General features: G+C 37.1%; 1 protein-coding gene across 1 annotated transcript in view; it reads right to left on the bottom strand.

Moving 5' to 3' along the window:
• The window catches only part of Eip63E (cyclin dependent kinase Eip63E), a 503,378-nt gene that overhangs the window by 56,818 nt on the left and 429,064 nt on the right, over positions 1-17,496 (bottom strand). The window contains exon 6 of the mRNA XM_065218552.1: positions 5,834-5,925. Within this exon, the coding sequence (XP_065074624.1) occupies positions 5,834-5,925 (92 nt within the window). The remainder of the gene's footprint in view (positions 1-5,833; positions 5,926-17,496) is intronic.

Here is a 17,496-nt window from a genome sequence, read left to right as displayed (position 1 = left end):
TTTACCGCTGCGAAAAAAAAAATTACGTTTCGATTTTTCTTAAAACATTGGAGAATGATATAAAAAATCTTAAAAAATCAAATTTTTTTCTAATTTTCTAAAGAAAATTCATGTGCGAAAAAATGTTTTGTCAGTCATCATGGCATTAAGTTGAACTTAAAAAACCACAAAACATCGTCTTTTCGGTTTTCCGTAAAGTCCAATATTTTTTCATGTTTAGATAGCAAAAATATTTTTACATGTAATTGTTGTCAAGAATCAAAGAAAGAAACTGATTTTCTTGGATTTTTGATTTTATTTTCCAATAAAAAATAAAAATAAATAAAAACGTGTCGAAAATATTTTTTATTTTCGGGGCGGTAAACTTCCCTTTAAGCTCTCTTTTATGTTAATTTTTATTACCATAGTGTTCCCTTATAAATTTCACCATTTCATAATTGAAGTGTCCAATTTGAAGTATTCAATTTGTAAAATAAAGAACACGTAATGTTGAAAAATTAAGCGAGAGTTAAATTACATATAACGAACAATTAGGCAAAGTGTCAAGGTAATTAGAGAATAACTAGTAAATACTGTAATGGGACGGCACATAAACTACGTCGACAGTTTTTGAGGGATGTCACCACTTCCTCCTGTCTCTCCAGTCGTTCATACAAAAGTTAAGTTAGGGCGAACAATAAAAAACTATTGTCACACAAGCACGGCCTGGGAAGTGATTTTTGAACTAAACTCTTTACCTTGTCCATCTGAACAACCTTCTATCTAGTCCAAATGTTAAGTTAGGGCAAACAATGAAATATTAATGTGACACTAGCCTGGTGCCTGGTGAGTCAAGTATGAGCTAAACTCTGTACCATAAAATTGGTCTTTGTTCATCTGAACAACTTTGCCGAAGACAGGAACCTTCTCTCTAGTCAAGATGTTGAGTTAGGGCAAACAATGAAATATTAATGTGACACTAGCGCCACCTGGAGGGTGAATTCAGAACTAAACTCTTTCTCATAAAATAGGTCTTGTTCATCTGAACAATATTGCCGGAGACGGGAACCTTCTATCTAGTCAAGATGCTAAATTGTTTGTCCTAATTCAAAATTAATGTCACACAAGCACCTGTTGTTTAAGATATCCATCCATCCATATCCATCTGAACAACTTTGCTCAAGTCGGGAACCAACGTTTGAACAGGATCTGTGGATAGCGTTGTATAATGTGTATTTAAGATGGCGCAACTGGATCATCTTCCACTCATTCAGCAATTGTTTTTGGATAATTCATCTGATCATACCAAATCGATAAGATAAGAAACACCAAATTTACTTCAGTTTGGAATCTGGCTCCCATTGGTACATAGGCAGAAAAAGTGATTTTCGGCATCTAATTCAAACCATAAATATTTGAACAGTTATAACTTTTTTTCGAGACATTGTAGCACCGTACTTCTTTTGAAAAAATATATTGGAGTTGCTTTTTACGCGGGGGATGATACGTGCAACGTAAAAAAAAACCGCGTAAAAAAAACCGCGTTAATTCCGAAATCCGCGTAAAAAACCGCGTAAATTTCGAAATCCGCCTAAAAAACCCGGATAGTTTTAAAACGGATAATAATCGAGTTAAAATTATCCGGATACTCATTAATATGACTATTTTTGGAATCGGGATGATGTCCAGAGGCCGGAAATTGATATCTGACGCCATTTTGAAATACAATGTGACAGTTTCCGGTTTCATAGAAAGTGGGAAATAGTTACTACCAAAAACCCATCAATAGGATATTTTTGGAATCGGGGTGATATTCAGAGGTCAAAAATTGATATCTGACGCCAGCTTTAAATTCAAGATGGCAGCTTACGGTTTCATAGAAAGTGGGAAATACTATCAAGTACCCATCAATATGGGTATTTTTGGAAACGGGGTAATGTCCAGAGACCGGAAATTGATTTCTGATGCCATTTTGAAATCCAAGATGGCGGCTTCCGGTTTCAGAAGAAGTGCCAAATACCCTACAATATGGGTATTTTCTGAACGGGGACGACGTGTAGATGCCAAAAATAGATGTCTGACGCCATTTTGGAATCCAATATAGCGGTCAGTGGTTCAAAATAAGTGCCAAATACTCTAAAATATGGGTATTTTCGGAATGGGGACGACCGGTAGATGTCGAAAATTGGTACTGATTGAAATACTGTCAAATACCCATAAATATGCGTATTTTTAGAATCGGGGTGATGTCTGGAGGCCAGAAATTGATATCTGACGCCAAGAGGGCGGCTTTCAGTTTCATAAGAAGCGTCAAATATCATACGATATAGGTATTTTCGGAACGGGGACGATGTGTAGATGACGGAACATCATGTCCGACGCCATTTTGGAATACAATATGGCGACTATTGGATTAACAAAGTGTCAAATACCCTACAAAATGGGTATTTTCGGAACGGTCATATTTTAGGTATTTCACAGGTTTTTATAAACCAATGGCCAACATTTGGATTTCAATTATGCGTCGGACATCGATTTTCAGCCTCTACACGTCGTACCCGTTCTGAAAATACCCATATTGCAGATTATTTGGATTTTTTTCTGAATCCGATGGTCACCATCTTGGATTCCAAAATGGTGTCAGACATCAATTTTCGGCATCCACCGGTCGTCCCCATTCCGAAAATACCCATATTGTACACGGAGAAAAAATACTACCCAAAATTTGAGTTCTTTTTACTTAATATTTACTTCAGCCTCTCACTTGCACTCGTTATTGTTGTCAAGAAAGGAACAAGAGATTCGACCCAACGATATAGTTCAGCCCAATAAGTTACTTTTGAGTAAAATGCATATTCTCAAATTTACGTGAATTAAACTTAATTTTGGGTAGAATATACTTAAGAGTAGGTATTTTTTTTTGCTGGTGTAAATGGAAACTACTATATGCGATTTACTCAAATTTGGGTTATTGGGCTGAACCCCGGAATTGAGGGAAAAGTACTTAATTTTGAGTAGTTTTTCATCTCCGTGTAGGGTATTTGACACTTATTCTGAAACCGGAAGCCGCCATCTTGGATTTAAAAATGGCGTCAGATATCAAAGTCCGGTCTCTGGACATCATCCCGATTCCAAAAATACCTATATTGATGGGAATTTGACAGCATTCCCCACTTTTTATCAAACCAGAAGCCTCCATTTTAGATTTAAAAATAGCGTCGGATATCAATTTCCGGCCTATAGACATCACCCCGAGTTCAAAAATACTCATACTCTCACTTTTTATGAAACCGGAAGCTGGATTTTAAAATGGCGCCGGATATCAATTATCGGCCTCTAGACATCACCCCTATTCCGAAAATACCCATATTGATAAAAATAATCGGTGTAAGCCGCGTAAATTTCGGACTCCGCTTAAAAAAAAACCGCGTAAATTCCGAAATCTGCGTAAAAAGCGACTCCAGTGTAGTTAGGCACTTCCTGGACTATAATTGCACATAGTTATTTGCATGGTTCAAGCAAAACTATGGTCTCTAGGGATAAAAATTGAAAAAAGTAGGGTTTTCCATACAAATTTTAAACGCAATGCGGAAAGCCGGATTACAACCAATCGTCCCCAAATTTTGCACAGTTGTTTGGGACCCTAAATGGAATCAAACAAACACTGTTCTGAAAAAATGATCATGATGACCCATCCTACATAAACGACGCCAGTGGTGTAGTGGTAAGCGTGATTACCTCTCACCCCAGCAGACCTGGGTTCAATCCCAGTCGGCGCCGCCGGGATGTTCTGAGGCATAACATCTCTGATCACGCCTTCCTTCGGATGGGAAGTAAAGCCGTTGGTCCCCGGTTCATGAGTTGATGGGTCGATAGGTAGGGTCCAGGTGTGGGAGCTGCCTTCCTGGCATGTCGGTAGCATTGGTGCTTAACACGGAAAACAAGATCGACGGAAAAAACAAACCAAAAGGAAACCCATCCTACATCCGTAGTTTTGAAGACCAGGTATTCGTGAATATATTTGCAGAAGGAAGCAACATCTTATATGGTTGAGATCTTGTGATATAAACATATCTAACATCAAAATATGCCACTTCGTGGATATATTTTTACAATGACCCCTCCCCCGAGAAATCCGCCCCTCGAAAAAAAAAGTCCAAATGAACAGAAACTCCAGTAAATTTACTATGAAAATCATTAAAAATTTCTGAAATTCATTGAAATGTTGTTAAGATAGGGGAAATGGATGTAATGTCGGCCTAAATTCCCCTAATCTGGGCCCATACACAAATTCAGCAATTGACTAAATTTTCAATAGTGTCCAAAAATATCCATTAGTAGATAAAATTGAAAATAGCTGATTTTTTGCGATGTGTCCAATCTTAGATCATTTCCAATAAATATTTTTTCAAGTTTTCGGACCATATTTCATCTAATATTACAGAGCTCCAGTGGCGCACCTAGTCAAGAAAGAATTAGTAAAATTCATCGATAAATAAAAAAAGTTACAGCCTTTCAAAGTGGCATAGGTTCAAATCGACCGAAGGTACAGGTAAAGGGTTAAATAAACCCCGTATATTTTAGCTAGAAATAATTCATTTTTCCGTACAACTTAATGTTAAACACGCCTTTTTAGAAAAATATGCAAGATTCAAAATGGCCGAATTTTAAGCAGAAATATGAATGATTCCACATGCAAATCGAAGAAGGCCGAGTTTGGTCGATTCATCATTTGACGAGGAACTGCTCGTAGAGTAAATGACGGCTTTGGAGAGACAAAAATACATTACTAATTTTACTCCATTTCCACACCAAAATACTTCACTGCATGCATGCAAACTCAATTGGATTCGATTTTTACGGCTGACGTTTCTTGAAATGATAAAAAAAAAACCGACGGACTACAATATGCAGCTGATAAAATGCTCATAGAAACTCGGACGCTGCTTACATTGACGAGAATACGTAAGGGGATATAGGGGAAGACGGGGTAACAATAAAATTGTTAGCTGAAAATAAGCAAGACATTTCTGTGACATTGCTGCGCATATGAAACAGAGGACCATTAGGGTCAAAAACTGGCACGCTTACCCGCTTATCCTTAAATGCTTCTTGATAAATGCTTTCACCCACTTTCACCCACCCTAAAACTCAAACTCTAAGCCTCCCAGATTCATTTTTTTTAAGTTGATGCCACCGTTCTCTTTTCATCTTCCCTTTTCTGATATTGACAGTACAAACCTGCCGAAAAGTCGAAAATCGCCAACATGAAATCGTTTAGCAAACCGAAATAGCAACCACAGTGAAGGTATTCAAGCATAAGAAATATGGCTCTACAGACGATGCATGTTGGCCAACAAGCATCATTGGCTTACGAAGAATCATGCGTCTCCACCGTTCACATCGACACACGACAATAATAGTGAAAGCTGAAAGGAACAGCAAAACATTTGAATAATTTTACTGACGAAGGCGACGGTTCTGAGCTCATAAATAATGCAATAAAAAATTTAAATATTTTCCTACACGCTATTCTAGGTGTGTAAATCTGCTTTGCTACTGGTCGATTTTTCACATCCCTTCGTAAAAGGATATCCCAAGCAGCAGTCCAAATTGTTCCCAGCAGGGACATTTATGGCCGTGACTGCACGTGGCGATTACGGTGCAAAATGGTCACACCTTTTTGCTAGCTCCTCGTCTTTCAACACACCACCGGAAAAGGGGAAATATATATTCAGTTGATTGAAAAAAAGAAAATCACAAATCTCCCAAAATTTCAATATTTACTGTACTACGACTGTGTTGCGAAATGGTTGCGAGCGAAAGATAAAGTAGACAAATGGGTGGTACTTACTTGCTATAACCCTTAAATACCGTTGCATAAGACCCTTCTCCAAGTTGTTCTAATTTGATGTAGGCTTCTGATTTGCCAAACGGCGAGTCACCCTGGAAGAAAGAAAGAAAAATGAGTTTGATTAGCATAGGTTTACAACTCGGAAGAGAACAATAAATATGATGCTTGTTTTGATCTCGTACTTGTTATTAATTCAGTGCCACGCCACCTACCGTGTACAAACCTTGATTTAAGACAACAAAATCAGCTACAGCAAACAAATTCCGGCTTTTGTATCAAAATTGGATTTGTCTTATAGTCTCACAACAACGGATATTAGAATAAAGTTAAATATTTACCTTCTTCGGAATCAAACAACGAACATATGCCATAGGACGACGCCCAACACGAGAGAGCTAAGAAGATGATAAGGAAAAGCCAGATACTCTCTTTCCGGAAGTTTTACCGACCTCGAAGAAAGCAGCTCTGACAAAGATGATGCGGCTCCACCGGACCTGCAGGGTCCTATAGCAAGACAGTTGCTTTAGCCTCGCATCGCTCCCACTTCAAACAGAGGAAAATCTCATGTATTCTACCCGCAGGAAAGTTGCCCGCAAATGTTTGTCCAGATATTAACGCTTTGAGATATATAGACTGAGTATTATTTGTATTTGCTTGGTACCTCCGTCGACGTCGGCTCTTCAGGGCAGACCGACCATGTGGGATGCTCGTTTTGTATATGCTTGCAGACATAAAGAGCAGCGCTTGCACAGAGCTTTAGGAAATTTTACGTTTTCCTCGCCTTATCTCGGAGTGGTCGAATCTTTTCAAGATATTTACTTCTCGGTGGGTTTTGCGACTGTTGCACAGTGCTGTAAAATGCACAGTGGTGTAGTTAGAGTTTGTGAAGCATTTCATGCATCTCATTGATACAAATGTGACGGATTTTAACCTAATAATTTTAATACCCAATAAATAAAGAAATATTCGACGAAAAATGTTTTAGCCTCAGATAACCTAGATAGGCCCGGAGAGAAAATCATTCTTGTAAGAGCAAATTGCAAATTGCTTGACATGTTGGCACAATCTTCTGTGAGAGTGTCAAATCCAGAAATAAGAAGATTAAAAACCTTGAATCATTCAGTCTCTGTCTGTACCCGATCATAAGAAGCAATGCCAGTAAGCTCCAACTAGTAATTATAATTCCCTGTCAAGTATGTCTATACGCTTAATTTTCATTTTGGAAATCCCGAATTTTTCCGGATCAAACCTAAAAACATTCCCGCTTATTAATATTCAATTACTTTTTTTTTCAAGTATCTAAAAACAACGTGAAAATATTGATTGTTCTTTTTCCATAAATTTCCTATTGCTCATGGAAATGTTGCAGCAGTTTAGAAAGACATAAAAATCCTAAATTTTAGAATAACTTTGGTTTCTATTGTTTTGAGAAATATACCAGATGTAGTGAAAGTTCTTCGAAATAAAGATGCACTTAATAACTCTCACAAGTTTGCTCAATTTTGTTTTCTTATCTGTAGAGCCTTTTTACAACTGCGTCCATTACTTAGGAATATTGTTGTCTGACCCATTTTATTTTGGAGCTAGTCACATATCCTCTCACAATTCAGGTGCGATCGACATTTGTTGACATTGCATGCTGTCTCAAGCGAGATTGCTTTGCCAAACTTCAAAGGGTTCCATTATGGGATTGCTTTGCCAAACTTCAAAGGGTTCTACAGGGTGATTCGGAATAAATGTCCCTTTTTAAAATTGTCATAACGATTGAACGCTTGCATGAATTTTTGATATCATTATATTCCAGATATTCTACATATATAATCTTCAACTAAGCATAGTTTATTTCTAATCTCTCTCCCTTTACCTTAATTATCAGCCACATTAGTCATGAAAATTAACCACAGCTTGCACGCACGCTTTAGTTCCAGCACTTTTTGAGTCCTGGTGATGCGTTTAAGCTCTGATATTGAACGGATTTTCCAAGCATGCTTCCTTTGTACCTCTATAATGATGCAAAAATAAATGTTACATTCTTGCGAAGAGATTTCAGTTTCTAAAAGATAACACACGATTTTTTTAAAGATTTATGCCATTCTCCATTTTGACGTCAATGGCTGCTTGAAATCACAAACGAATGAAATTTCAAATCCTACTATCAATACAAGCTGATATTTGTACACACTTAAAACAAAAATACTTGAGCATATACCCATTTTACCCATTGAGAATTGCATATTTGTGAAATCGGTGACAGTTATTCTGAATCACCCTGTAATATAAATTTTCCAAACATTCTTTGATTGAATAGTGATCCATAGCTGCAGAGTATATGTTCAGCAGTTTCGTTTTCAAATTGACAAAACCGATATTCGCTAGAAGACATTTTTCCTATTTTATATAAGTGATATCTGCTAGGGCAGTGACCAGTCATAAGACCAGTTATTACCCTAAGATCTCTTTTACTAAGATTAATCTGGGCTTTTTGCCTGTCTGGATACATCTGTGGCGTTCCAGTAAGATTCTACTATGTACATTTGCCAACTTTTTAGTTCCATTCTTATAGTACACTCAGGGACTCCACAAAATGGTTTCGGACCGATGAAGCTCGATGTAGAAGCACGTCCAGCTAGACTGTCGGCATTTTCATTTCCTTCAATGCCACAATGGCCGGGCACCCAGTATAATATGACTTCGTTCCTTTTGGTCAATTGTTTTAAGGAAAGAATACATTCCCACACTAGCTTCGATCGACTTGTACGCCTTAAGGCGATACTCTAAGGAAGCCTTAGCGTGAAACTGAAATTGCTACTCTCTGTTTGTAGTAGCACAGCAAAAAAGGAGTAGCAATTTCAAATTTGTATGTTTTGTGGAAGCTGACATTTGTGCCTTTAAAGTTTCACGCTAAGGCTTCCTTAGAGTATCACCTTAAGTGCATTAAGAGCAGCTTGGCTATCCGAGAATATGCAGATCTTGGCAAACCTGTATTTTCTTGTTAGACAGATGTTTGCATTTTTTATGATTGCTTGAATTTCTGCTTGAAATACTGTGGGACTATGTCCCATTGGTATAATTTTACTGACTTCAGGGCCAAAGTTCATAGCTCCAGTATCTTCACCCATCTTCGAGCCATCGGTGTAAAATACAATAGATCCTTGACGTATGTTTGGCCCACCAGACTCCCATGTATGGCGGCTTGGTTTAACCATTTTGAAGGGAACATCGTAGTTTGTCTTTGTTACCATACAATCTTCTATTATTTTTACAGCTGGATTTAACTTGAAATCCTTAAGGATCTTTAGATGTCCTACCAAGTCACCATCTAAAAGTTTATTTTGACGGTTAAACTGTAAAGCACTTTTTGCTGCCTGTAGTTTAACAAATTGGTGTAAGGGCTAGTGCTGTAACTTTCATATCATTCGATTGAAGATGAACCAATACAACCATTCAATCAATTCTGTGTAAACGAATTCTAACATGACCATAATTTGAAGAGCCCCTTTTTTTCATTCGAATCTCATTGTCACTGTTAATCGAGTCACTCACTATCATTTGATATACGACAGTGGAGTATGGAAGAAATCCAGCAAAATGGTTCCGAACAGACAAGTCGACCCGATGTCGGATCAATGTAAGGCTAATTTAAGTTTGATGTTGACCCAATGTCGTGTTGTTGTCGGTCAATTTTGGGTATATGTGTCGGGTTGGCTTAGCTTTTTGCCGGAATGTCGACCAGAGCTCCGTTTATGAGTAGGTTACAGTCAATTGAATGATATATAGCGTTTCTCAAATAAGAATGATCCATGCCTTCGTCAAATGACTAAGCAACTGATATCACCCATTTGGAGGAGGTCCCATTTGATAGCGAATAGCTACTTTTCTCATTTTCATCAAAAATGTTCAAATGATTTTGAGAATTTACAGCACTGGTAAGGGCAAAATACCCAAGTAACATTTCTTGTTTTATTGCACTCTATTAGTGGTTATTGAGATCAATTTCATAAAACCGCCAATAAAATTAATAGCTCCAGCACAACCTTTTGATAACCGCTATAAGATCGTTATACAGCTTAGTGGACCACTCTTGATAAGGTTTATAAAGCATGTTTGAGAATCACAATAAAGCTGTCTTAAAACCTTTTGTCAGGAAGCCTCATACTCTACAAAAGGTTCTCATAGCCTCTATAAGAGTAATATTGTATCCAAGCAATTTTATTACGCTTTGGTGAAAATCAGTTATAAAGCCAATTTAATTTGTATTGACTTCAAAGCAACCGCCATAAATTAGCTTGTTGTTGTTCTGTTCTGCTGAAACTTTTTTTCCAAATGGAAATCTTTAGCGGTAAAAATAGGTTTGAGTGTTGGTGTCAATTAGTCAATTAGTGAAAATCTTAAAGAAAATATATTTCTTTTTAGAAGTTCCAAAACATATGCGCTTGAAATGTTATCGTGTATATTGAGATAATATGAGCGTTAAATAAATGCGCCTCCAAAATAATTCAAGTTAACAAAAAAGATTGTTTCAGAAATCAAATGAATTTGACAGAATCACCTTAATTTTACAGAAAATAGATCTCAATACATAAGTTCATACCAATGCACACTGGAAATCATTTCGGATCTCTTATTTAGCCATTATTTTATTAAAATTTCTTGGATTTTATTCCAAGGCTAATGGCATTTTCATAATGACAATATGACGACAGAAGACAGCAGGCAAGAAAAACACCAAGCGCAATTTCTTAAAATGTCTAATGCTTACATTGCACACTGGGTCAGGAATGCAACCTAGCGGAGCAAAATTAATAACTCCGAAACGAAGCATTTCCGCGACTTGGTGTCTTCGGCAAAATTTCTCGTCATAATAAGGACCATCTATTGACATAAACTTGGCTACCAATCACCTTATCATCGTATTTTAATGTGATTTAATGGGTTTTAATTCAATTCATATTCAAGCAACTTCCCCGGGGTACCCGGAACATGTCCAAGTGTGTCCAATGTGGTCTGGAACACTTAACACGACTTGCATTGATCTTATTTTTGAATTCTGTAGTAATTTGATGTGTCCAGCGTGAAGGCCCATATTCACCGGATCTTATTCTGGCCATATCTCCGGAACCGGTTCACCAATTCCAAAACCGTTCAATAGGGTTCAATGGGACCCCAAGACCTATCATTTGGCGCCGGTCCAAATCGGTTGAGCGGTTGCTGAGAAACATGAGCGCATTCATTTCGTTACATACACACACACATACACACATACACACGTACACACACACACACACACAGACATGTTTCGATCTCGTCGAGCTGAGTCGAATGGTATATGACACTCGGCCCTCCGGGCCTCGGATCGATAGTCCTTTTTTCAAGTGATATCTATACCCTTCTTTGTAAGAAGGGTAAAAACCATATTTTCGACATTTTTTTTCTTTAACTCCATATAACTTGGAACCAGTAGACTGTGGAAATTTTACGTCTTTGAAAGAGCTGTTCATTTTGTCAAGATAAACAACTTTGCCGAAGACATCAAGTTTCCAAAACGTCAGAGAAAGAAGTTAGATTGTGACACCATCTTTGCGGAAGTGTTTTGAACTATTTGTTTATGTCAATAGATGGTCCTTATTATGACGAGAAATTTTGCCGAAGACACCAAGTCGCGGAAATGCTTCGTTTCGGAGTTATTAATTTTGCTCCGCTAAGTTGCATTCCTGGCCCAGTGTGCATGGGATGAAAGCAGAACAGAAAAGCATAATGCATGATTTTATTACGACAACTATTTTACTTTTACAAGAGCAATTCAAGCTGAACTTTGCATTAGGTCCTTAGTAACATTGATCGATTCTCTTCGTCGACTTTCTCTTTCGTTAATAACTTATTCACAGAACCGTTTCTTGATGTGTTTGTCGTATTGAATGCTAGATAAAAGCTTCTTTTATCGATTTATGTGCTGAAAATACCTGGGAATGTCTTTACATGACCGTGGGGATGCAAAGAGAAAGTTGACGAAGCGAATCTGTCAATATTACTTAGGACCTAATGCAATTTTCAGCTTGAATTATTTTTTTTTATTTGAGGGCAAATGTATATTCCTATTCTACGGGTGCAACCGATGAATTTTAAAAACATTTAGAAAAGTTTTGAATGGTACATTAACCTTTATGAAAAGTTATGCGTGATTTCAACCTTTTTGCCCTAGGACTGTCACCATTTCGAACAAGATTCGTCCGTGTCACCCCACGTATATGCGAGCGAGAACGGATGAATCATGGAGATTGCTGACGTTTTTCTTACGCACACTACGTCGCGTATACGTATACACGAAATGTTTTCATGCTCATGCTAACAATTTTGTTGATTTTCTTTGCGCTCCGCTTGGAAGTACCGGAAAGTTTTTATTCTTTTCTATGTTGTAAAAATAAACCACCTATTTACATTTCTGACAAGTTGCAACTGAATGCTTATAATTGTTTTAAAATAACTGTTTCATGGCCAACTAGTTTTATTGTGCTTACTTATAAAGCAACGGTAGGATTTATTTTTTGGTTTTATAAGGGCAATTTATATTACTTTTTTGTATACTTCAAAGCAATCATAAAACCTTTCATAAGTGAAAATAGCATAAGCATCAGTTGGTTTTTTAATTAGCTTTATAGGGGTTTTGTAGATAGCTATAAGAATGTTTCATGACTTGCATTGTATATGACCGTCATAAAGCTGTAGGTAATGGTTGCAGCTGCAATATAACCTTTATAAATTTTGAATATAGCCAAGCAGCTCTAGATTTGTTACTTGGGTATTGAGAACGGCATCCAAAGCATCTGATGATGTGCTTCTCATTGCTCCTGTCATTGATATACAAGCAAGTCTTTGTATTTTTCTTAACTGCTTTTGAGCGGTTATTTCATTTGTTTTGGGTCACCATATCAGTGAAGCATAGGTAATTTTTGGTCGAACTATGGCTGTATATATCCAGTGTACCATATTCGGTCGTAGTCCCCACGTTTTCCCCGCAGCTTTACTACAGACCCATAGCGAATTTGTAGCCTTGGTGATAACCTTGTCAAGATGAGAGTTCCAGTTCAGTTTCCTATCCAAAGTAACACCTAGGTATTTAATTCATCCGCGAACTGAATTCAAACTCCATCTAGAGTAGGCTGTGCCAACATTTTTTTTTCCTTTTGTGAAAGGAGCTATGACAGTTTTTGAAGGATTTACATTTAAGCCCTCTCTCCTACATCAATGGAAGGTCATGTTTAGGGCAGTTTGTAACCGATTTGAAATCGTGTTCTCAAACTTTCCCCGAACTATAATGGCCACATCGTCTGCGTATCCAATCACCTCGAAACCCTGCTCCGCTAAAGTTTTAAGGAGTTCGTCCACTACTAAAGACCACAATAAGGGTGATAGTTTGCTCAATTATCTGTTTGTATACAATCTATTTCCCACAAACTGGCAGGATCTCACAAACTCGGGGAACTTCGTTAAGGTTCAGAAATTTTTCTTTATTACCATCGAACTTCGTAAAATTTCAGCAAATTTATCGATGTTCAGGAGACAGCGTATCACAGCAAATTTTTTTTTTTAATATTACTTCCAAGAGGATGCACTTCAATCATGACGAAAATCTTATGCATTTTGAATGGCCACAAAAATTAACAAATGCAGTAAAAGCAGCGTAATTTCAGTTTATGTATTGTATTAATGATATTTTTGTCCTTTTTGGCAAAGTAATATTACACCATATTTTCGACATGATTGAAGTGCATCAACTTTGATGTGATATTAAAATTATTTTTTTGCTGTGTAGTCATTCAGGAAATTTAAGAGAAATTCGGAGAACTTCATAGAGGTTTCCAGAATGTCGTAAGGTGGTCGTAAATTCGGGAAAACTTCATAGAAGTGGGAATTTCTGTTTGTAAACCTTGTTGAAGTTTTTTCAGGAAACTTCATAAAAGTGTTCCAGGATTTCTCTTAATTACTGTTAATGATTTTTGTTCGTTTGAGAAATTCTGTAGAAGTTCGAGAAACTTCGCAGAATATCATCGAAATTCCTAAAAGTGAAGTGAACTTTGTAGAAGGGAATTTCAAGGAACTTTGAAAAAGGAACGACCAAGGAACTTTGAAAAACTTCGGCAAACTTTGTAGAAGTTCGGCAAAATTTGTAGAAATTCAGAAAATTTCCTAAAAGCTTAAGACATTGCTTAGATGCTCAGGAAATAAAGTATAAATTCATCAAACTTCTTATAACTTTAAGGATTTTCGTTTGTTAGGGAACTGTGTAACTTTGGGAGCTTTGTTCAGCCAATATGTTCAAGAAAATTCCTAGAAAAGGATCAGGTTCTTCCCAAAAATTTGAAGAAGTGGATGGATTTTTGAGACCGAATGAAAAATGGAGGATCTTAAGAGGTTAAGACATTATTTTAGAAGTTAATGGAACTTTGTAGATGATAACATAACATTATATGAATTATACGAAATTCGTACAAGTTCATCAAGCTTGGCAGAAATTTAGTTGCAGCTATCGAAAAAATAAAAGTTGTAAGCTATGGAAAAATTCTTTGAAGTACTGAGAACTTCGTAGAAGTTGACGAAAAATCTCAGGAGTTCGTCGAACATTCCTCATATTCAAGGAACTTCATAGAGGCTTGAGTTCATGGAAGTGAGTTTAAGTTCAAGAAACTTCTTGAAAGTACAGAAATCTTCGTAGAAGTTCAGGAAGCGTCGTAGAATGTTAGATGACTTTGTTGATTTTCACGGATTTTCGATGAGATGTCAATAATCTTCGCTGGATATTATTGAAGACTTTTCATGTTGATCAAGTAATGTTCTGAAGATCTGCAACAGTTCAAAAAATCATATGACATCTTTTAGATATCCTTCCAAGACAGAAGTTTGATTAGAGAGTATTAAAAGGATATACAGCTGATCAGAGATTGAAAGCCATCTGGATATGTTTCAAGTCTTCAGATTGATCAATTATTATTCTTAAGATATTCAACTGTTCATAATATTCAAATGACGTCTCCTGATAGTCTCTCAAGATTGCTGGTTGATCAGATATTAGTGAATTAAGGTTGATCAGAAAGATCGGAAGATCTTAAACTGGTCAAACATTCAATTGGCTCTCTCAAGATGGCGGTCGATCAGGAAGTATTTAAAAGATTTTCAGCTGATCGAAGATTTCAATAAATTCCTCTGGATTATTATTATTATTATTTAGCTTTATTTAGGAGGCTTTCAGCCTTAGGCTGGTTCGCCTCCACTCCTCTGGATATTGGAGCCTTGAAACTTCAGGTATTATTGCAAAGATATTCTTCCAAAATTGCACGTTGATCAAGAAGTATTCAAAAGATCTCCAGCTAATCGAAGATTTCAGTGAAGTCCTGTAAATATTCAATTGAATTAAGTTTCATTCTGAAATATCCGATTTTGATTACATTGTTCATATTAGAAATTTTCAGGAAGGAGTTTAAAATATGAAGCTTAAGCCTTCGTTTATTTGTCAATGTTCATATGCCAGCTTAAAATTAAAAAAAAATCCATCGGAAGCTTCTTCAGATTCAACATGTCTTCAAACGACTTCACAAATCATCTAGTTGGTTTATTTGGAAGGCTCAATCACGTTAACTTTACGGAACCGATAATTCACTTAATTGTTTGTGTAGTAGGAGTTGGGCCGAATACTCGCGGCTTCCCGAGGTTAGAGGGGTACATTGTCGAAGGAAAGGATAAGGGGAGGAGCTTGGGGGTAGGGTTTCGTTGCCTCATCAGAGCGATGTCGCCAGTATGAACGGTAGTGTGGTTCTAGATTCGTCTGGAGTTCAACCGGTTACGATGACCAGCGGGCGACGATGAGACTCATCGAGACGGGGGACAATCCTTCACAAATCATGAAAAATCTTCAAAATGTACACATAAAAAAATACCTTCACGGAATTTTAAATGTTTGCAAACATATCTCCACATCTGGTGTCCCTGTTACTGAAGAAATATTGTTTTATTATTATTCTTCGAAGGAGATGAACAGTGAAAAAAAAATCAAACCCGCATTTCAGAACATCGTAAAATAATAATTAGAAACACATACGACTATTGAAATAATCAACAATCTTTATTCACTTCCCGGGATCCCAGGATTTCTTGGGATATCAAATAAATATCTCCCGAATCCCGGGATGATGGGAACCCCCGGTATATGGAAGCTCTACTTTATATTGATGAAAAATCATCTAAGCAGCATTGCTTGATTTTTCATTTCGAATATTAAAATGAGGGTTGTTTTGAAACCATGTCATCGTAATGTTGATGGAACATGGAACATTCGTGAATTACTAATTCTTTTTTTTGAAAAAAAAAACTACTAACAGCACTCATACGTGATGTTACCCACTATATGCTAATGCCCTGACATAAATTTAATTACAAATCAATCACGTGATTTCCATCTTCAGTTAAAAAATAAAGACGCACTATTTTAGACCATTGGTTGTGATTTCATTATATTATGGTCCGGTCGATCAAACATTTTTTTCTAAAATATTAAAAATTACCGTTTTCAAACCATGTTCAGTCCAGTCCGTGGCGAATTTCTCAACAGTTTGACTGTTTTATCTCCCAGAAAATGAGCGAAGGCACAAGCAGTGTGTTGCCATGTCAATTATCGCTGGATGGAGGAAACGAATTGAATGGTGCGGCGCTGTTGCAATCAGTTTGAGCTGTCAACAATACTACACTATGCTTAAAAACAAAAAAATGACACGTTAGAGTGCGAATGTATCCCTGCTCCTTACAATAGCCATGCTCCCTCCTACGCAGGAAAACGATACAACAATAATGCGCAATCACTTTCTCGTTCTCTTTTTTTCAATATTGAGGTCAAGGGCATGTCTTGTTATGAGGTTCTTGACGTAGTCTGATACAGCGCTTTCTTATCCTATCGGTCCGGTTCGGTCAAGCAATTTTCAGGTTCCAACATTTCTCGACTTCTTTGGAAATTGAGTCATTAATATAAAAATGCAAAAATGATACATACTTAGAAAGCTCTCTGTGGCAGGCATAAAGTTCCAGTTGGTTCATCACAGCAAATAATAATAATAAGAACAATCTCCAATCTGACCTTTCTATATCTACCAGTTTACATTCTAAATTCTAAATCCTTTGGGAATTGTAAATCATTGGAATTACAAACGGTTAAATCGAAGGACCGAATCAGCATCAATCCAATAACGACGCCCACCTATCGAAATAAAAGCGGAGTTCAGAATATTATCAAAAGGTCATGGAAAATAATCCCAAACATGCCTCCCACCCCCACACCCCGTTCTACCAGTTCGGATGGGTTTTGGCTTCCATGACCGTCGTCTAGTTGCCACTACCCATCACATCCAAGCACTACTGGAGTGAGGTGCACTATGAAAAGTGTATTTTATGTGGGCCTGCTTGCTAAATTCATGTTATTTCTGTTGGGTTTACTGTTCTGTCTGCATTCTAACAATATTGAGTCGTCGTCATCGTCGTCGGTCGTCCCGTGTTAGCCGTCGTTGTTTGAAATTGCGGTTCAGCCAAGCCTTGCTGCTATCATCATTTTTTTTTCTCGAATGTACAAATAAACTTTGGAATATTGTTGGCTATCCAAACATTTTCATCGTTCCGGGAACTGA

This window comes from Ochlerotatus camptorhynchus, unplaced genomic scaffold, assembly GCF_037179485.1.
Source record: "Ochlerotatus camptorhynchus isolate MF236.1 unplaced genomic scaffold, CSIRO-AGI_Acam_v1.1 ptg000089l, whole genome shotgun sequence".
In the NCBI taxonomy this organism is placed as follows: domain Eukaryota; kingdom Metazoa; phylum Arthropoda; class Insecta; order Diptera; family Culicidae; genus Ochlerotatus; species Ochlerotatus camptorhynchus.
Note: the sequence above shows the minus strand (reverse complement) of the source record. Positions and strands in the feature narration are given on the sequence as shown.